The 22,871-nt window shown below is 42.0% G+C and overlaps 1 protein-coding gene across 1 annotated transcript in view; it reads left to right on the top strand.

Moving 5' to 3' along the window:
* CSMD1 (CUB and Sushi multiple domains 1) overlaps positions 1-22,871 on the top strand; it is a 1,960,312-nt gene that overhangs the window by 1,804,469 nt on the left and 132,972 nt on the right. Inside the window, exons 49-50 of the mRNA XM_074947791.1 lie at positions 9,808-9,996; positions 17,084-17,269. Coding sequence (XP_074803892.1) covers positions 9,808-9,996; positions 17,084-17,269 — 375 coding nt within the window. The remainder of the gene's footprint in view (positions 1-9,807; positions 9,997-17,083; positions 17,270-22,871) is intronic.

The following is a 22,871-nucleotide window of genomic DNA, read 5'->3' as shown; positions in this document are numbered from 1 at the left end:
GTTGATATCTTTTATTGAGCCAACTTTTGTTGGTGAGAGATGACGAGTTGCCCCCCCATTAAGATGCCACATGATGAGCTGAGATACCACCGAGCCCACCTGTTCTGCCAGCATGGACCCCCTTTTTACCTGTCTTGCTGAGCCAGGCTCTTAAGCTTCCTTGAGCATGCACACAGGAAGGGCCACACCCAACTGCAGAATGACACAGACACTGAGATCAGCTCTGGGAAGACTTAAGGAACTTGCCCCAGCACTCAGATGCCCACCTCCCTTGGAGTGCAGACCCAAAGATATATTATGAAATCCACCTTCTCCCTCAATGTGGAGGAAGATATGCACAGCCTCTTTCCCCCCGCCCCCCGAATTAAGAATTGCACAAACTGAGTTATATTATAAACAAGAAATAAGTTTATTAACTATAAAAGGTAGATTTTAATGATTAAAAATAAGTAGCATACAAAACAAAGCAGATTACTAAACAAATAAAACAAACTAAGCTTGGGGGCGGGGTGCAGGATCTAGGCTGGGGCAGGGGGTTGGGGTGCAGGACGAGGTCAGGGGGTCGGTGCTTACCTTGGGTGGTTCCTGAAAGTGACCAGCACACCCCTCTGGCAGCGCCTCCTGGGTGGGGGGCCCAGGAGGTCTCCACGCACCTCTACCCACAGGCACCGCCCCCACAGCTCCTATTGGCCACAGTTCCTGGCCAATGGGAGCTGTGAAGTCAGTGCTCGGGCTGGGGGCAGCGCGCAGAGACCCCCTCCCCAGAGGCTGCAGGGATGTGCCAGCGACTTTCAGAAGCAGCACAAAGCGTGGGCATTCAGAAAAGGGACCCTTTTAAATCACCAAGGCTCCTGGACAGTTTCCCCCTTTCCCCACCACCTCCCCGTCAGTGGGTCTGCCCTGACCCAACCATGCCATGTCCTTCATATCTAAATTTAAACTGCTGCACAGGGGCTCTATGCAGGGAATGTGAACCAACTGAATAGTCTGTAAAATCGTTCCCTCCCGTTTTTTGGTGGAATAAGAGTAGTTCCATTGCCACTGTAACCATGAAGGCTGGAACAAGATTTGCCGTTGTGTATGGATCCGTTGGCCTTGTCACCATTTATGGGATCAAATAAACCTCCCCTTCCTGCCCCACACACACATTCGGCTCTAGACACTTACCACAGAGATCACTTACGCAGCATCCATGGGGAGGAAAAGTCTTTCTGAACTGATTATTGTACTACCTATGTCACTAAAACATTGTTTTTGCTGTGTTTGAGCCATATATGGTTGTGCATCTCTCAAGGTTTTCAATGACTAACAAACATTTTAATTTTTTTCACTTCAGAAAATATTTTATTGAGAGCCAGATTGTCCCCTGTTTGAGTGCACAAGGACATAGATTCAGGGAGCCTTCCTCCTGCCTCACAGTGCCAACTTCTAACCCCAAAGAAAGTAAAAAAAGCAAGGCTGAGCTTTCAGTGCTATTTGGGACTAAAGAAAAGGAACAACTGGGGAGGATTTCTCTGTTGTGGGAGGGGAAAGAGCCCCACATTTTTCACCTGGTTGATTTTATCTGAGAAATGATAATTATTTTCTGTCTGTGTGATATTAGAGAGAAAGTGTGGGTGTAGGGAAGGAGATATTGTCACAGGCAGATTATGGAAAGTCTTGAAAGGCAGCTGCACTGGCCTGCAGCTTGAGACCTCAGGTATTATTACTCACAAGTTAGACTACTTACAGCTTTGGCTCAACTCTTCTCCCCCCCAGTTCAGTTCTTGCTTCCAGGTGTTTCCCAGTGTCTCTTTGGGTGGGGAGGCAGAGGAGAACCACAATGATGTCACTCCCCTGCTTTATATAGCTCTTGTGTAAGGCGGGAATCCTTTGTCTTCCAGTGGAGAAACAATGGCATGCCAACTGGGGAGGGGAGGTCCCATACCAGGTGACTTAGACCCATGTCTCTGCAGGGTTGTGGCAGTGACTGCTCACAGGCTGTCTGGAGCGTCCACAGGAAGATTAAGCCCTTTCACAGTCCATTCTCTTTGCTAATGGGCCATCAGCCCTGTCTGTCTTTTTCATTGTTTTACCTGAGGGGCTAGTTGGGGGTGACACCCAAGTAAGACATTTGAAATACAGATACATATTCAATATTCCTAACTCCAGATACAAAAATGATACAGACCTAAAAACTGGATAATCACATTCAGTAAATCATAACCTTTCCAATGATATCTTATATGAGCCATCTTGCATAAAGTATATCTCAGTTATGTCATATCCATATCATAAGCATATTTCCATAAAAATATGGAGTGTAATGTTATGAGAGACACGAGCTTTCAAGCCACACACAGCTCTTCTTCAGGTCTTGGGAAGGTACTCCCAGAGTTACAGCAAAATGCAAGGTGGAACAGATTGTTTAGCACAAGTAGTTAGCACATACTGCAAGGAACCATTCAAGGTAGAGTGGCCTCTAAACACCTCTGCAGTCATAGGACAAAAAGAGGGGGTTAGTGGGTTACAGTTCTTGGTAATAAGCCATAACCCACTTACCCATTCTTTTTGTCCTATGACTGCAGAGATGTTAATGGGCCATTCTACCTTGAATAGTCCCTGTGATGGGGAGGAGGAAGGGAAGAAAAAATACTCACCTCTCATGAGTGGTTCCTGCCAGCTAGGTGCAATCCTGCATTCTTTCTTTTTTAATTTTCCCACTGCCCCCTGTTGGCAATTGCCTTCATCAGGCAGGTCTTCAGCAGCTCAGCCCACTGGCTAAAGTCACACAAAGACACATGAAGGAACCCTTTCCAGGATAATACAATCCAACAAAAAAAATGGCCTTCTCAAAATCTTCAGCCCTGTCTCCTGGCCTGTTTAACTCTAGCCCCGGTTTCAGGCTCCAAAACAAATCTTGTGCCCTTGTCGGGTCTTTGGCCACTCTGCCAGTGCGGGGGGGGGGCTGGAGAGAAATAGGCCTGCCCATTACTCTGGGTCTCAAGGCAGAAACCCTACAAGTAGCAGCCATGTGCTGCTTTCTTTGCTAGTTGCTACTGCTGCATTCCCTGGGCTGCTTCCTGCTCTGTCCCATCACCTTCTTGGGTTCTCTGATTGTTCCCTGTTGAAGCAGGGTCTCTATTAGGCCTCCTTGACTGGAGAGTTTCTCAGTCTCTGTCCTGATTTCTCAGGGTCTTCCCTCAGGCCTCTTTACCTGGAGAGCTTGCAACAGTCTCTGCCCCCTTTAAGTCAGGGTTCTCTCTCCAAGGCCTCTGCACCTGGAAAACTTCACAGTCCTATCCCTGCTTGAGTAGGGTTTCTCACCAATCTCTTTACCCTTGGAATCTCACAGTCTTCCACTCCTTCTTTATCTTTCTGGTACCAGCCAGTGACTGCCCTGCTCAGGTCCTGTATCTCCCTTTAAGTAAGCCAGCTGAGCTCTGATTGGCTGCTTCCCTGCAGCCTTTCTAGGAAGGCTCGGAGGACCCACCTTCACTGCTCCCTTTCCTGGGGTGCGGTGTGGTGGGGCTGCAGGGCCTCCAGCAGGGAGCATCAAAGGGCTTGGTACACCCTGTCACCGTCGCCTACAATACAGTGCTAACTACTTACGCTAAACAATCTGTTCCACCTTGCATTTTGCTGTGACGCTGGGAGTACCTTTCTGAGATCTGAAGAAGAGTTGTGTGTGTCTTGAAAGCTTGTGTCTCTCATCAACAGAAGCTGGACCAATAAAATGTATTACCTCACCCAGCTTGTCTCTCCAGTGTCTCCTGGCACTGAGACAGCTACAACTGGTTGGTCTTTAGTCAAAATTGACAAATGGGTATTGAGGATATAAGTGAACTGAAAACGTACAAATGTGTTACCTTGAAGAAAACATTAATACTTAGGAGGCCTTGAAAGATCTTTGCTGATATGTCACTGAGAAAAGCGAATTAAATCTATAATGCAATACTAGTTCAGGTCAGTGGACTGCCTGGCTTACACTTTATCATTAATGTGGGTGGAAGCTTTGTTGCTCCTAGACAAATGCACACCTACAGCACTGCACTCATACCTGCTAATCCTCTCATAGAGTCAGTGCAACTCCTGTCACAGAAGTCTTTTTGGAGAATAAAAATATTTTATCTCTGTAGTTGTAGGTATGATGTTGGAATACACTATGAGCATTCTATCCCACTGATTCCCATTGAAACACAGAAATGGAGTGCAGGTGATAGTGATTGGAGCTTTGAGATTGACATTTCCTATGGCATTTCCTATGGCACTAGCTCACGCTGAAGCCTTTAGACATCTTTTATTGCTTTATACTTGCTTCTTTACTAACTCTGTTAATGCCTGATCCTGCAAGCTGTTAAACACTCAGCACCCTGAAGTCCAATGGGAATTGTGTTTAATAGTAAGATCACATTTTGAACGATTACTAAACTATATAAAGTGAACACAGAAGGAATTCAGACATAAACCACCATAAACTCTCCTCCACCCTTTCCCCAGATGGTATCATTTGCAAGCTTTACTAAAAGCTTAAAATAAATGTTCCTTTTTTAATGTTACAACATGTAGATGCAAAAAAAAAAAAAAAGAAGAAGAAAGAAAGAAAAGAAAAGAAAAGAACAGCTGTTGACCTACTTGTCCTTCTAGGGTTGCAAATTTTGTTTGGACGTATTCCTGGAGGTTTCATCACATGACATGATCTTTAATTAAAGATTAATCTTTAATTCCTGGAAACTCCAGGACAATCCAGGAGGGTTGGCAACTCTATGTCCTTCTTTCCAAAGAAGGCCCAATAGTTTACAAATATTCATTTTGATGTTTACTTAAAATGTTTTTTGTGCATACTGTAGTGATTCTACACTCCTGACCCAGGCAAAACTCCAGTCAACTTGAAAGGGGCTTTTGGCTGGGTGAAGACTGCAGGATCAGTTTCTGACACGCTGGCTATCCGTGACATCTTTCCCAATTAATTTTGTGCCACCTGAGGCTTAAAGTGGTCTGAGTAGCAGGGACTCTGCCACTTCTGTAGAAACTCTGAAGTGGATCTAATCTGGGCCTGTTGCTAATAAGTGGCTATTATAAATGCATATTTTACCCACTCACACCCACATGCCCACATACAGTCCCTCACTATGTAAAAACAATATTATTAAGGTTGCAAAATAAAGCACTCAGCAATTAACAAATGACCCCAACCAATTCTAGCCTCTTCTCCCAGTCCCAGCCACCTCACCCAAACAGTCCCTGCCTCTCCTTCCCCAAAATCGCCTAGTCCCAGCCTTCCCCCACCAGTGACCACTGCATTTCATGCTGCCAAATATGGTCTTACAGTTAACTTGTGTCTTCCTGTTTGTTTCATCCATCTCTTGTCTTATACTTGGATTTTTAGTTCCTTGGGGCAGAGATTATCTTTTTTGTTATGTGTCTGTACAATGACTAGTACAGTTGGAATCTGGTCTATGATAGGTCCCTAGGTGCTACTGTAATAAATAAAACACAACAGGAAAAAATAAGTTTTCAGTGGGTTTTCTCATTTTGTGTAATTCAGATGCCTACCTCTTACCTATTTTATGTCCCATTAAGGTTGCTGTTTGAGAAGGTTCACACATACTCTACAGTTTAGGGGTAGTCAAATTGTGGTTCGTGAGCCACATGTGGCTCTTTTCCCGTTAAAGTGTGGCTCTTGGAGCCCCTCACAGCTCCCCTCATTCTCCACCTACCAGACTTGGGAAGGGGAGCTCAGGAACTCTGCCTTGCAGTGGGATGGTGGGGTAGGGGTTTCAGCCCAGCAGGGAGGGGGATCTCAGGGCTTCAGCCCTGCAGCTTGTACCTGCTGAAGCTCGAGGATTCAGCAGGATTGGTGCTGAAGCCCCGAGCCCCATCAGGCCCCTTCTGTGGGGATGAAGCCCCAAGCCTTGGCAGGCATGCCCCAGCTCTCGAACTTCTGAAGACTGTCATATGTGGCTCGGAGGATCAGTAAGTTTGGCCAGTCCAGTATAGTTTTTCTTTATATTACCACACTTTAAAAAGTAGAGAAAAAGAACATGCTTATAAATTCTCCTGAAAGGCAGAAAAAATAAAACAAATAATCCAAGCATATCCATAATAGTTTCTTCTTTGAACTGCAAAACTGTCAAGATCACTTTGCAATTCTTTTTTGACTGAAACAAAAATGGAATTAAGCCTCAGCTGTCATTCTCAACTTCCCTTGAGAGATTCAAAACAAAATGCTGCTTACCTAGAACCCCTAGAAGCCATTAGTTTTAACCATCTTGCTTCAGAAACATAATCCCTTTGTTTCTTAAATTAGTTGAAAAGTAAATTAAAGTAATATTTATTGTCCCTCTTTAAATGTCAATTCCCTTTTTAAAAAATCAAGGGTATTTCTGTAATTTCATGCATTTAATTGAGGTATGTAAGCAAATGTCAGTGTGATTGTCAAGGATATTCCATTTGGCTCAAAACAGAACCTTTTACTGAGCTATCCTTGCTTACTGACTTGCATTCAACTCCGTTCCTTCAGGGGCTGTTACCATTACTTTGTCTCCCAAGCATTCCCTCTATACTGACAGCACTCAAAGGGCGGGAAAAAAGCTACTTTACTAGTGACTAACTCTTTGAACAGAATGTCAGTATTGATCCACATTTCTTCAGTGTTCTTAATATGGATTCTAGTTACTGGGCTGGGATTAGGGTTGTAGTTTCTTAGAAATCATGTGCTGAATCTTGCACAAGGGTGTATGCATGTGTCATCAAAGGCCACTGCTTTGAAAGGAGCCTCCCACTTTTGTGCCAAAAGCACATTACATTCCCCGGACTGCAAATCTACATGGATAATCTAGTCAAAGAGTTACTAGAAAAAATAATCGCTTTCCAAAATGAAAACAACAGCTGGATTTCCTATACTAAGTGGTATGACAAAATTGACACAATTTATCCAGAATTCCCCATCCCAAGAAAACACTGATGTTTAGTATAGAAATAGTACCACTAACCACTAACCATGAACCACTAACGATCTGGGACTTGGTTGTTCAAAATAAACTGAAGCCCTGTTGATTCAGCCCATCTCTAAATAACAGAGGAACATCCCAGAGAGTGGGAGGAACAGATTATTTACTAAATATTTTAAGATCAATACAACAGATGGGGGAAGGATTTGTAGTTAAATTTGGGTGATACTAAGGGCTTCTTAGATAACAGCAAAAATTCCTCTTGGATATAGTGATGGGGTGAGGGCTCAGCATACTAGAATACTGCATTTTACCAGGTATGATGTGAGGAAAGTTGATGCTTTCTGTGTCTTTAGTGCTAGGTTGTGAATGTTTTTTCAAGTTGCCTTTGATAAAATCACAAGCTTTGTTTTATGAAATGGAAAATAGGGGTGCACAAACATACTCCAGGGTCCAGGCTGTCCAATTCTCAATTAAATAAATGATCCATTCAGTCTAGGTGAATGATATGGGGACATCATCAGATAAAAAAAACATATAGTTTCCTAATCTAAGTTATTAATATTTATTTAAATATTACTAAATAGGCTCTTCATATTTTAATTCAGTTTACTTTTGCAATTCTCTCAGTTTAGACAATGAAAATATACTTGTTAGCTTTAATTTATCATCAGTTTCTAGACAATTTCACTTTCAGGTTCTCAAGCACTAATGCAATACTGAAATGTCTGAAGTTGCAAACGGTTCAAAGGTCATGCTTGTACGAAGAAAAAAATTATCCACTGAATTTAAAAATAAAGTCAGGGGAAAATGTGAATTGGTCTTAGGCTTTATAAAAGTCTGCTTTTTACAAAAAACAGAATATAGGACTTCAATGGACTTCCTGGATCACTGAGTTTCATTCCATGCAGTCTCAAATAATCCCATTATATAATCCCATTTAGAAATTTAGTAAACTCCATCTGAAAACTGGTAAAGTTGTTTGTCCCCACAACTAGTATTGGAAGGCTACTCCAAAATCACACTCCTCTGATAATCAGCAATCTTCTTCTAATTTCCAGCCTAAATGTATTCACCAGTTTATATCCATTTGTTTTTGTGCTGATATTGCCCTTTACCTTAAATAGCTCTTATCCCTCCCTGGTATTTGCTCCTTTGTTTTGGACCAGTATTTACCTGACAGCACACCTATAATATAAGATAGGAGCAAGACTCTTTCCCTTTTAAAGATGACTAGTAACCATTCACTCAACTAAAAAAACTAACAAAAACAAACAAAATCCCATATCTAGATATTGAAAACTGAAGGCGGAGGAGATTGTATCACAAATATTAATAACATAAAAAATAATACAGATAGATAGCACAGTTGTATCACTGTTTGTAAAATGTGTGAACCATATAAATTGATTTTGTAGCAGGTAAATGCCTATGATAAATACACACAACAACATATCTAATATCCTGTCATTTAAATTTTTAATTTCTTCACAGATTGCAGTATCAATTAATTTTGTGATACACAATAGGAATAAGTTCCAGGTTATATTTTGTACTGAAAAAAATGTGGTCTGTGCTGGGTTTTTTAAAGGGGTGAAGGGAGTTTAGGAATCCAACTATAACTGAATTCCAAACCACAGGAATCTAGGTAATTGTCTATGAAATAGCTAATGAAAGGGAGCAAGATTTGGTTTTATCCTGTCCCCTTGTTTTGTATCAAGCGTTTTCCAATGGTAAAATATCCTATACATCTTGAATCAGATCAGATCTTATCATCAAACAGCCTGTTCACTGGACTGAATTTTGGAATTCTTTCTATGTAGTCATAGAAATTAATATTGGAGGCAGTTAATATATATCCCTGAATATAGCTTCAATCAGTATTTGAGCCAAATGTGAGTCAGAAGTATAGTGTTCAAAATAACAATACTAATTGTGAGATCTTGCAGCCCATGCAGTACAGCAATGGGTGTAGAAAACTTTTACCTGGAAAATTTTGTTATTTCTCCTCCCACGAGGAGAGTGATTTTGCCATAAATCTGGCTCCTGCTTCTATGTTTCTTGACTAGTATTCATTTGGTCCATCTCTTGGTGTCTCGCCTGGGCTGCCTACTAGCTGATACTCAGAAGAGAACTGGCTACAACTCTATCACCATCTGTAGCAGGTTTCAACTGAAGACAAATTTATTTAAACAGTTAATTGATTGTAGTTGTAACTTGCTGTAGTATTTAACAGGAGATGTAGTTAATTCCATCCTGAATAGCCATCAAGCCAGCCAGATGAGTAGTTGGTGGCCTCAACTGGATGCAAAGTAGGAAGGTGGAAAAGATAAAAACAACATGGTGGGGGATCTGAGCCCTTCCTTAAAATGATAGGAGGGGAGAGATTAGGTCTAAACCTGAAAGACCTACCAATCCTAGATCTTATGTAAGTTATTGTGAGCCAGTGAAGTGAAGGGGCTGGAGTCAAATTTGAAATTTCAGCCTAGATGTAAAATTATTTGGCCTTTGTGCATAGTGAATTATATAACTATTGACCTAGATATAAATGAATCAAGTCTATGAGAGAGTTTATTCACTAAAGGTGAGGTAGGTGAAGTCCCGAGACAACTATGTATGTTAACAAAGCTCACTCTCATAGCTTTTACAATGTATTGTCAATAAAAAGAGTTCTGAATGTGTGCAATATAAATGATATTTCTCCAACTCATGGTACTTCTACATTATATATATTCTAAATGAAAATTCTGATAGTAATTCAAAACATACTATAGATTTTTTAAACTACACAAACATATTTGTAAATATTGCAAGATGAATTGTTATTTTTATGTGTTTTCTAACTTTTTAAAATTATATCTTTTTTGGTATATAGCTCCCTATTGCAGCTTAAACAATATCCCGAAGAATGGTGGAACTGTAAATAGAACAGCAGGTTCAATTGGAAGTACAGTGCACTATTACTGCAAGCCTGGATATAGAATGATTGGTCATAGCAATGCAACTTGTAGACATCATCAGAATGGCCTGTATCAATGGGATTCTCCTGCCCCACTCTGCCATGGTAAGATATTGTATTGCTGTTATATATGTTTCAATAGTTTATCTCTAAAAATCTGTTACAAAATAAGAACACAGTCTTGCACAATCTTGCAAATACTTATGCCACTTATGCAAGAACTCAGTGGGCTTAATCATGTATATAAAGTTACTTATGTGTAGGGTGACCAGATGTCCTGTTTTTAAAGGGACAGTCCCCTATTTAAGCCCTCCTGCAGGTGTCCTGACTTTTTCTTAAAAATGGGCAAATTGTCCCATACTTTCTGTCTCCCCGACCCCATCAGTACTGGTGGGTCCTACTGCTGGTTGGATCCCAGCTCGCCAGCAGCCTGCCTCATTAGCGGGGAGTGGGGGGTCCAGTGACTGATGATGGGGTGGGTGTGCAAGGCTGGTGGTGGGGCAAAGCTGCAGCCCCCGCTGCGTGCCTGCTCTCAGCCAGCAGGGCCCCACCTCCCATCCCATTTCTGGCCAGCACTGGCTGTGCGCTGCGAGCTGCAGAGGCTGGTGTACGCAGCAGGCACCAGGTAGCGGCCGGTTATGTGTTGCCTCTGCTGTCCACCCATCCACCCTTTACGTGGTCCCCATCTTGCTGTCCTCTCCCTGCTTTGCCCCTTCGCCCCCCACCCCCCCAGCCCTGCTGCTCCTCCATATCCCCCCAAGCGGGTTGCGTCCCACTCCCAGCACTGTGCAGAGAACCAGCCCCTGTTTGGAGTGCTCAGCTCACCAGGAGCCTGGCTAGCAGGCTCCTTCCTTCCCCCACTGCCTCTGGCTGGACCAGAGTCCTGGGAAAGCCCAAGACCCTCCGGCCCCGAGTGCTGGCCAGGAGTAGCTGAGCCCTACATGTGCCAAAGCCCTGCAGAGCGCTAACACGGGGAAGCCTCTACACCCATCAGCTAAGCTCTGCAATGTGTGTGGCTGGGGGGAGCGATTTCCAGCCTGTTTGTGCCCTGAACCTGTAGGCTTCACAGCAGCCCATTGGGCAGGGACTTAGCACTCTCTTCACCCAGCCCTCCACCACCCTTTGTCCTACCCCCAGGGAGCATGGGGCTGCTCCGTCCTATAAGCACCCTCCCCTGCTGAGCCACCTCTCTGGCCGGGTTCACTGAAGCCCCTGAAGTCAGGTTCCCTGGACCCTGGTGGTGCACAAGCATCCTTAGGGCTTAACCCCTTCCTGCCCGCGCTGTAGCCAGGGGACAGGAGGCAGCTGGGTTTTGTCGGTAGCCAGCAGCAGCCTGGAGATATTAGCTACCTTTTGACACTGTGCGGACAGGAAGGGACAAGCTGCTTCCAGCCACAGGGGAGCGGGAGGAGAAGAGATGAGCTCTGCAAAGACACGGGCCAGGTCATCTCTTTCCCCCTTCTCTCCTCCCTTGCAGCTGGAAGCAGCTCTTATCCCTTCCCTCCCGCATAATGCCAAAAGCCTGCTGCTGGCCACATTCTGGTGTGAACCCTGGCAGAAATCTGGGGAGGCGGGGCACGTGACCCTGTATGTGAACCCCCCCACACACACATTTTGCCTCAGGAAGACATGTTGCCTCAGGAGGACAAGTACCAGGAGAGGCGGGTGCGTCCCGGGGGCCCAGCCAGACATGGAGGGCGGAGAGCACCTGGCAGGGAGGGTCAGGTTGGTCGATCACCCCCCTTTGTGTGAGAGAGGAGTGTGCATATGTCACCTCTCCCCCTGAGTGTGTGCGGTGGGGGGAGGGTTAGGAGGGTGTGTCACCCCTCCCTGTGTAATCCCTAAAGCCTTAAAGATAAGAAGGTAAATAAAAAGATTCCAACTCTTTAACGGGGGCTCAGTCAACTTGATGTTCATTTGAGTGTTTGTACTGCATAGTTCTGATAGATTGCCACTGAATTCGCTTGAATACAAGTAATTTTACCAGGTGTACCGTATTCAGCATAGGGAAATATGGTCACCCTACTATGTGCCTAAATGGGGACAAAATCTTGAAGGTTGTAATGCTATATTGTTATATAGAAAATGGAAAATAAATCTAGATGTGGCCTCACCAGTGCCGAATAGAGGGGAATAATCACTTCCCTCGATCTGCTGGCAATGCTCCTACTAATACAGCCCAATATTCCGTTTGCCTTCTTGGCAACAAGGGCACACTGCTGACTCATATCCTTCTTCTCCACTGTAATCCTTTTCACAGGTCCTTTTCTGCAGAACTGCCGCTTAGCCAGTTGGTCCCCAGCCTGTAGCAGTGCATGGGTTTTTTCCGTCCTAAGTGCAGGACTCTGCACTTGTCCTTGTTGAACCTCATCAGATTTCTTTTGGCCCAGTCCTCCAATTTGTCTAGGTCACTCTGGACCCTATCCCTACCCTCCAGCATATCTACCTGTCCCCTCATCTTAGTGTCATCCGTGAACTTGCTGAGGGTGCAATCCACGCCATCCTCCAGATCATTAATAAAGATAGGGGCTCTTTTGATAAGAAACACGAGCAGCATCATTGAATTATCACACTTAGCAGTCTGGTAATACCTGACAGACCCCTGGTAGAAAGGAGGTTGAGGTAATGCAGAGAGAATGATTTTTACTTAAAACAAAGTAAACTTTTTTAAAAATAATGTTTGGTTAGAAGTAGGGTGAGAATCAACAATAGAGTACTAGTGAGCTTTTTCAGAAGTAACTAAGCTGACAGTGTGAAAAGATATATGATCTGTATTTATAAATATTCAGTAATGGATCAAATTAATCTGCTTTAACTACATTAAATTATGTGGAGTTACACCCAGGAAGAATTTGTCAAAGTAACATGTCAATCAAAATACTGTGTGTGTGTGTGTGTGTGTGTTATTTATGTATAAGAATTGCTATGGCATATACCTTTGAAGTATCTGCATTTGTATGTAGTGTGTTCACACACAGTATATGTGAATAGATTCGGGAATCCTAAAGGATTTTATTTATTTATTTATTTATTTAAGAAAAGGAAAAGCTTTACTGTAGAAACAGAATTTTTTTGGGAGGGAGGAGGGGGCAATTATGAGCAACTGAAGTTGCATCCTACTTTTTAGGCAGTAAACAGGCTTTTCAGCTTGTGCTGATTACAGGCTCTTTAGAAGAAATATATCTTGCTGCAATGCAAGAACAATGAAGACAATTAAGGTTAAAAAACTATTCATTATTCACTCTCTGAATGCTCATAACCCAGCTGGAAGTGTTCATGCAGAAGTACAAAGTACATGTTGGTGGCACAGGCTGTAAGTCTCTTCTAATCATTGAGCTGAGTAATGTCTGGACCCACTCATTGAATTGGGCAATTTTCTTAGTCTGTTCGTAGTCATTTTACCAAGCACACGGGAAGCTGAGAACAGCTTCAGTGCACTTATGTGTTTAACAGCATTGACTGCTCTCCGCTGTTAAATGGCCAAATGCCATTTTAGTTAGCTCTCTTCATCAAACCTTGCTCCAGAAAGTCACTGTGTATTTGCTGTTATGTTACTTTATTCAAGGCAACGAGTGCTGACATGTTTTGTTTGGACACTATTGGTATAAAAGCTATTAGCATAATCAGACAAACAGTAGCAGCAGGAATACCACTTTCCACTATAGTATTATTTGCAGAGAGAGATGAGTAACGAATAGACAGATGGACTGTAACTGAAGTAGCACCAGAAGGTACTGCTATAATTAGCAGTTACTGCGGCAGCAGTAGTTTAGCAACCTAAGGAATACACAGATAAGCAACAGTGCTCCTATAGGAGTGGGAGAAGAAAACCAAGAGGGGATTGAGGTGGAATGTTTAGGTGGAATGAAGATGGTGTAAGTGGAGTGAGAAGAGAGGAACAGATGCAGACATTGAGATCAGGGTGCAGCAGGTGCAATATTCTGTGCTACATGCTGGGGCTAGTATAACAAATAGATCTGTTTGGTGCAGCTTAAGCACTTTAAAGGTAAAATGGAATATTTACACCTTTTATTCTGCAGTATGTCATGCAAATAATAGGGGGATGTTAGAATTCCTGGATTTTAAGTAGTCTCCTGCAATATTATCATCAAGCCAGAGTGTAAGCAGTGTCTGCTGACAGAGCTGTTTTGCTGATAAAATGATTGCAGCAGATTCATTTATTTATTGTTTAAGTTACAGAGGGACATGTTCTGCTCTTTCATTCCATAGAAAGAGTTCTGAATTTAGTAGGATTATACCCAGATTTCCACTGATTAAAGGAAGAACAAAGTTAGGCCTACATGTAATATTTTTTTAAATTTGAACCCTGATGTTTTTACTTTTAGACCGTTAACGATGTGCTGTCTTAAATCAGAAATTGATATCTTACTCCCAGAAGAAAAAAAAAGTTAAAACAAACAAAAAGTTGCCAGGAAATTAGAATTAACCCAGTTGCATCCCCAAGGAAACCCTTCAGGAGCCATGCCAAGGTTTGTTCTATCATGACAGAAAAGAATTGAAAGAGAGGGTTTGTGGGAGAGGGAGGAAAATGTTGCCAAAATCCTCCTACCAACAGAAGAAAATACATCGTAATTGTGACTGCCAGTGGGGAGAGTTTGTTAGTTTTAAGGGGGTAGAAAAACAGGATGGGATTCCAACTTTCCACCGATTTAAATGTATAAGCAAATGCTCCCCAGCTGTCAAGTTCTTTTCAAATGGTGGAAAATTTAGTGTTAGGCTGTTTGTAAAATTCACATTGACTTTTTTTTTTTAAAGGAAGCAGTTTATTTTGTCACATTCTTTCAGTTCTACTTGCATGTGCAATTTGGCATATTCCAGATGGGAGCAAACACAATAAAAAACACTAACCAAGAACATGAACCACATCTATCATTTCATATTGCCTAGTTTGTCTCATTGTAATCAAATTCCAAACACTATGTTGTATTTAATTTAAATGCATCAAATGTGACAGCTTTGAAATAGTGAAAAGAACTTTGTAGAGTTATGTTTATTGTATTGTAACAATGCATTGTGAAATTAATCATTTACACTGAAGCAGGTAAATTATACCATTAATTAAATTGATTTTTTTATTTGTTTCTTCACTTGTGTTCAGTAGTCTTCTGGTAAAGACTGTCCTTTTTATTCTTTTTGCAAATATTGATTTTATAAAATTTAAATAAAAGTCCACAGTCCAAAGAAGAAGACAAGCAGTGGCAAAATTCTTTATGTTAAAATCTTGCATTGCTTCCTACAATTGAGGATATAAATATGGGGCAGAGTTTTTCTTTTTCAACCCTAGTTTATCATCAAAGCTCATCCGGTGCTGTTTAATATTTAGAAGTATAACACTTAAACTTACATTTCATTTCTATGTTATATTTATCAAAGAGTTTTATATCAGTGACTGGAGCAGAGCAAGAAGGTGATTCTGTACATATGTGGGTTTGGTTCCTATGTAATCCTTAATTAAAGGGGCTCAATGTAACTATTGTGCTATGTTTTAAGTTGCTGTTTTAAAAAGACTAAATCTTTCTAAAGAAATAAAACTTGAAGAAGAAATAAGAAATAATTTGTTTTATTTTAAGTGCCAGCATAGGGCAAATGAAAAATCTTTCCCAGTGTATCAAGTTATTCAAGCACCCAGGAGTTAGCCCCTGTGAAGTGTGAACCATGTTAAAACAAAGCCCCACAAAAAACTTCGTACTTCTACAATTCTCTTTGCTGAAATCACTGGGAGTGATTAGTTGTCTGGGCAGTCTTTGATAACTGCAGAAGGGCAATATTGACTCAGGCATCACTGATAAAGGCTCCTGGCATAGGTATTTCCAGAAATTTACCTTATCTTAAAATCCTGTGTTAGCAGGTATTGTTAGATACCATATGCCGGGCTCACTATCTCATAAATCATTCCTTTTGTTAATAAATTAATATTTGTTTTTACTATAAATAGGTTGAAGTGTTGTATTGTTATGTTGGAGCTAAAAGTCAGTTGAATCAAACAAGCTCATATGTGGATACTATTCCCTTGGGAGTAGCAAACCCAGTAATTAGTGTGATTGTCCAGCAACAGGGGCTGGACACCACAAGGAGATGTTTTCAGAGTGGCTCAGAGTCTTGGGTGCACCTGTTGTTAACTTGCAAGGCAAAGTAGGGACTGGCATAGCCCGGAGGTACATGCTTGAGTGGCTGTAGGGCTGGCAGTGACACAGAGCTGACATCCAGCTACCACAAGAAAGACTGCCTTGTGCTGGAACTGGGTTGGGGGAGGGGTAACAAGATGACTCTCAGTCCTGGGCATCCCAAGAAAGTGTCCCTGTCCCAGAGACCTTGGGTGAAATCCTGCCCTGTTGGAGTCAATGGGAATGTTGCCATTCAGTTCAATAGTGTCAGGATTTCACCCCTTTTTCTGAGGTAGCAATCTTAGGGTATGTCTATACTTCACAGTGTTGGTACAATTTCCAGCTTAAGGAGACATACCTGCACTAGCTCCGACTGAGCTAGCGCATTAAAAATAGAGCGTAACTGCGGAGGTGCAAGCAATGGGAAGGACTAGCTGCACTGAATACATACCCACCCAAGATGCTAGGTATATACTTGGGGAGGTTAGTTCCTCTTGCTGCTTGTGCTGCTGCTGCTGCTGCAGTCTATTTTTAGCTTGCTAGCTTGATCAGAGTTAGCACAGGTATGACTCCAGCTGGAAATTACAGCTCTATCTTGAAGTGTAGACATACCCTTATTTGGAATGATGGAAGAATGGAAAGACTACAGAGAAAGTGGGAGCATTGCATTAGTAGACTATTTCATATGTGAGGTTTCTCCTTCATTGATATTTTATTTGACATTAGCCTGATAATTTAGGGTACTCGATGGATAATTCTGAGCCAATAAATGTTCTGATCATTTGATATCATCTACTGTAACTGCAGAATTGACTGAATTGGACAAATAATAGATTAATTTATAAGAAAGTTGGCCTACATTGGCTATACTTTATTTTATGTATCCATTTAAAAAATATTCCTGGATTAGTTAGAAAGTTGTAGATATGGAGGAAATTGCAGTGGTTATTCATAATAATGATGATGAATGTATTATTATGCATGTATAATTTTTTGGTATATAGAGGGTAAATTTGACTTTCAAAAATACCTTAATATACTAAATTTCCATCTTTTTTCCCCCTCAGCTGTGTCGTGTGGTATTCCAGAATCTCCTGGAAATGGTTCAGTTGTAGGTAATGAGTTCACTTTGGGCAGCAGAGTGATATATGAATGTAACGAGGGCTTCAAGCTAGAATCTAGTCAACAAGCAACAGCAGTGTGTCAAGAAGATGGATTATGGAGTAATAAAGAGAGGCCTCCTGTCTGTAAACGTAAGTGTGCATATATTTTTTCAAACATATTTCTTTTGCGTATGCTAAGAAAAAATTTCAGTGGTGAAATTTAGATCTAATGTACAAGGATCCCACATTTTGGATATTGAGGAGTACATTTTTATTTAGTATGTGATGAGTTAGAATGATACACAAATGCTATTAATGTTAACAGTAGTGCAAGGCAGTCTTAAAGTTATTTAATGAGGTATGCAGAGACTTCTTCAGCATAAGGGAATCTCCAGGTGCTATCATACTCAGCGCTTCATCCTTCTCCTTGCCCTATCCCCAGCTGCAAAATGATCTTTTAGGGACCACTGTATCTAGTCACAGTTTAGTGCAGCCCCAAGGCTGCTCAGATCTGTGCTGCTGACCAAACTGCCCTCAAGCCAGCATCAGGATCACAGGAATAGAAAGGTGGCATGAAGCTACCTTTATTCATCTCAAGTTGTGACAAAAGCAGAGCTTTTGTGCATCTGAGGCTCTAGCCCATAATTTGATTATATGAATTATTATACCACCTGTGTAAGTATGCACGAACTCATATCAACAAAATTGTTATGGTTTAAGATGAGGTTCATACATCAAACATAAAATCAAGGTATCTTTTAAAGACATATGTCTTAAAGCCTACAAATAATAAACATACCTTATCCATGTGTTCCCCTAGTTGTTAATGATCTCTTCTCCACCTTCTCTATTTTTTGTTACAATTACCTGTTGCAACTTGTTTTAATCAAAGTTGTACATTATTCAAGTCAGACTGTCTCTTTAAATGTTTCTACAGTGCCCTATACAATGGTACCCTACTTCTGATTGGCATCTCTTGGTGCTACCTTGACTAAAAGCAATAAATTAAAATCTAAGCAATGAATTAAGTTTGAGCTTTAGATGTCCTTTTCATGTGCAAAAATACTGGAAAAATATTAGTGCATAGACTTCAATTTTTAAAAATATTGCCCATCTTAGGTACTATACTTAATGTTACAAAATACTCAGTTGACAGTGAATTTAAATTCTAGAACCTGGGAACGGTGTATGTACCTGTTTTCTAGACTCTGAACATGAGAAGCACTTTTTTTTCAATTCTCCATAAATGTCTCTTATTTTTAATTGTAGGGTAAATAAAATAGCAATGACAATGAATTTAGAAATTAGTATATTTTACTGCAAAAAGGTTTTGGGGTTTAGATTCGTTGACAGCAGTGTGTCACCCAGTCCGTGCTATGGTACAAGTGTGCGTTTTCTTTAAATACTCTCTGAGTTTTAATCACTTTTAAATTGTATATTAAGTTACCTAATAATTGTTTTGCTTAAGTGAGCTCTATGGAGGTAGAAAGTGACAAAAAGCATTTTTTAAAATTATTCTCCTTTTTCAAGCTATTGAATTGAAAAAGGCTTCCATTGACTATATGCATTAAATATACAAATTCACTCAGATGTCCACAACTTGATAACATATCTGTGAAAGTGCCTGTGGCTGAAATATTACAACATACCTTATGTACCTTAAATGTTAATGATAGAAATGTGGCTGAGTAGCCTCTTTCATGAAAGTGCCTGCAAATGTATCCATGATAATAGTGTTTTACGTAATGTGGATAACAGGCACAAACCAGTTCATTTCACATGAGCCACCAAACAGCATCAAAGCAATAAACTAACTATGATTGATACCAGCCTAGGCCAGATTTGAACCAAAGACAGAGAGTTGAAAAACTGTATTTAATATATTCCATTAGTTTGAGTAAACCAGTTTCCGAGAAGTATTACAGATGGGGAATTTATTGTAGCAACATATACTGTGTTAAAGGCTGTGCATGAAGAGAATAAAGTACACCAGAAAAAGTTTGTCAAAACTTTAGAAAGGGTTAAAAGGAATACATTATATATTTTAGTGTGTTTGGGGAACACAGTTTGAAGGTGAGCTTTTTTTACTGTCAGATGCCTAGTCAGCAGCAGCCTTCTGTGTTCTTTAGTTCCAATAAAATTGATTTTTCCCAGAGGCTGCCTTCTAAGATAACTTCTGCACCTCTTCCTGTTAGAGCTGCTTTGATTTTACATTGTGTGAAATTCTTGACTGAGTATAAAATACTCACAGCATTTAGATTATTGAGTTTTGCTGAACTTCAGGGATTCATGCATAGATATTTTACAAAATACTGTTTTAAAGAAAGTCATGTTATGTGACTTGGGTCATAATAAGTGAACATTTATCCAGTGAGATTGCATGTAGAATGGAGTGGCTGGATTTATGTGTCACCCAGTTCTGAGGGAGCTTCATACAAGGGAGCATATAATGCCCATGTTCCTCAGTTTCTATTGGCGTCCTGTGCACTATCCTATTCAATTCAAGGTTCTAATTTTGCAGTGGTTTCCAACCTTCTCAGCCTAAGAGATGAATGTGTTATTTCAAAAAGGTCGAGGGGCCACTATCAATTCTGTGGGACAAATTCTCTGTTCTGTTATACTTCTTTGTGCTGCACAGAGAGCAGAAAGGGAATGGAACCTAGCCAACTAGTCTCATGCTTGAGATTCCCCCAGTGCAGTGCAGTCCCAAGAAGGCCTAGCTCTAAAATAGAGTTCTTATGTCTCTCTGCTCTCTATACCTGATGCAGGTGACATGTTGAAGGCATGGATGGAGAGTGACTGGAGTGTGCAGTGATCCAACTATCCTCAGCTACTTGATGGCCTTTAGGGACTGTACACCAGCTGGCATAAGTTAGAACAGCCCCTAGACTGAGGCAAGATATCAGGGAACTATAAGCGTTGTTAGTTCTCAGTTTCTCTTCCTCCTATTCTGACTGCCCTTTGTAGCTGTTTGTGTGAGAGGTGTAATCCATTGCTAAACACTCTCCAAGGCTGAGACAGAGCCAGTCAAGACGTTGTCCATTTTTTCCTGGAGCTGTCACAATCTGTAGTGAAGCAGGTAACGGAGTAGGCAGAGTGACTAAATAGCTGTAGCAGGAAAAGGACAGCACCTGCTCAGAGCACTCTGACCTCCTTTGATTTTTTCTTAGGGCTGCAGGGGAAGCACTAGGAGGCAGCTGGGGAACAATACTCCTTAACTCTTCCCCATAGAAATGTGGCTGATTCCAACACTTCAGTTTAAAAATCACAAGATGTGGCTCAGGGATGAACTTTCATAGAATCATAGAATATCAGGGTTGGAAGGGACCTCAGGAGGTCATCTAGTCCAACCCCCTGTTCAAAGCAGGACCAATCCCCAACTAAATCATCCCAGCCAGGGCTTTGTCAAGCCTGACTTTAAAAACTTCAAAGGAAGGAGATTCCACCACCTCCCTAGGTAACTCATTCCAGTGTTTCACCACCCTCCTAGTGAAAAAGTTTTTCCTAATATCCAACCTAAACCTCCCCCACTGCAACTTGACACCATTACTCCTTGTTCTGTCATCTGCTGCCACTGAGAACGGTCTAGATCCATCCTCTTTGGAACCCCCTTTCAGGTAGTTGAAAGCAGCTATCAAATCCCCCCTCATTCTTCTCTTCCGCAGACTAAACAATCCCAGTTCCCTCAGCCTCTCCTCATAAGTCATGTGTTCCAGTCTCCTAATCATTTTTGTTGCCCTCCGCTGGACATTTTCCAATTTTTCTACATCCTTCTTGTAGTGTGGGGCCCCAAACTGGACACAGTACTCCAGATGAAGCCTCACCAATGTCGAATAGAGGGGAACGATCACGTCCCTCGATCTGCTGGCAATGCCCCTACTTATACATCCCAAAATGCCATTGGCCTTCTTGGCAACAAGGGCACATTGTTGACTCATATCCAGCTTCTCATCCACTGTAACCCCTAGGTCCTTTTCTGCAGAACTGCTGCCTAGCCATTCGGTCCCTAGTATGTAGCGGTGCATTGGATTCTTCCATCCTAAGTGCAGGACTCTGCACTTGTCCTTGTTGAACCTCATCAGATTTCTTTTGGCTCAGTCCTCTACTTTGTCTAGGGCCCACATTGACTTCTGTATCCTATCCCTACCCTCCAGTGTATCTACCTCTCCTCCCGGTTTAGTGTCATCTGTAAACTTGCTGAGAGTGCAATCCACACCATCCTCCAGATCATTAATGAAGATATTGAACAAAACAGGCTTGAGGACCGACCCTTGGGGCACTCCACTTGATACCAGCTGCCAACTAGACATGAAGCCATTGATCACTACCCATTGAGCCCGACAATCTAGCCAGCTTTCTATGCACCTCATAGTCTATTCATCCAGCCCATACTACTTTAACTTTCTGGCAAGAATACTGTAGGAGACCGTGTCAAAAGCTTTGCTAGAGTCAAGGAACAACACGTCCACTGCTTTCCCCTCATCCACAGAGCCAGTTATCTCGTCATAGAAGGCAATTAGATTAGTCAGCATGACTTGCCCTTGATGAATCCATGCTGACTGTTCCTGATCACTTTACTCTCGTGTAAGTGCTTCAGGATTGATTCCTTGAGGACCTGCTCCATGATTTTTCCAGGGACTGAGGTGAGGCTCACTAGCCTGTAGTTCCCAGGATCCTCCTTCTTCCCTTTTTAAAAGATGGCACTACATTAGCCTTTTTCCAGTCATCTGGGACCTTCCCTGATCGCCATGAGTTTTCAAAGATAATGGCCAATGGCTCTGCAATCACATCCGCCAACTCCTTTAGCACTCTCGGATGCAGCGCATCCGGCCCCATGGACTTGTGCTCATCCAGCTTTTCTAAATAGACCCGAACCACTTCTTTCTTCACAGAGGGCAGGTCACCTCCTCCCCATGCTGTGCTGCCCAGTGCAGCAGTCTGGGAGCTGACCTTGTTCATGAAGACAGAGTCAAAAAAACCATTGAATATATTAGCTTTTTCCACATCCTCTGTCACTGGGTTGCCTCCCTCATTCAGTAAGGGGCCCATACTTTCCTTGACTTTCTTCTTGTTGCTAACATACCTGAAGAAACCCTTCTTGTTACTCTTAACATCTCTTGCTAGCTGCAACTCCAGGTGTGATTTGGCCTTCCTGATTTCACTCCTGCATGCCCGAGCAATATTTTTATACTCTTCCCTGGTAATTTGTCCAATCTTCCACTTCTTGTAAGCTTCTTTTTTGTGTTTAAGATCAGCAAGGATTTCACTGTTAAGCCAAGCTGGTCACCTGCCATATTTACTATTCTTTCTACACATCAGGATGGTTTGTCCCTGTAACCTCAATAAGGATTCTTTAAAATACAGCCAGCTCTCCTGGACCCCTTTCCCCCTCATGTTATTCTCCCAGGGGATCCTGCCCATCAGTTCCCTGAGGTTGTCAAAGTCTGCTTTTCTGAAGTCCAGGGTCCGTATTCTGCTGCTCTCTTTTCTTCCCTGTGTCAGGATCCTGAACTCGACCATCTCGTGGTCACTGCCTCCCAGGTTCCCATCCACTTTTGCTTCCTCTACTAATTCTTCCCGGTTTGTGAGCAGCAGGTCAAGAAGAGCTCTGCCCTTAGTTGGTTCCTCCAGCACTTGCACCAGGAAATTGTCCCCTACGCTTTCCAAAAACTTGCTGGATTGTCTGTGCACCACTGTATTGCTCTCCCAACAGATATCAGGGTGATTGAAGTCTCCCATAAGAACCAGGGCC

The sequence above is a fragment of the Natator depressus genome, chromosome 3, assembly GCF_965152275.1.
Source record: "Natator depressus isolate rNatDep1 chromosome 3, rNatDep2.hap1, whole genome shotgun sequence".
NCBI classification, from domain to species: domain Eukaryota; kingdom Metazoa; phylum Chordata; order Testudines; family Cheloniidae; genus Natator; species Natator depressus.
This window is presented reverse-complemented; position numbering and strand designations above follow the sequence as displayed.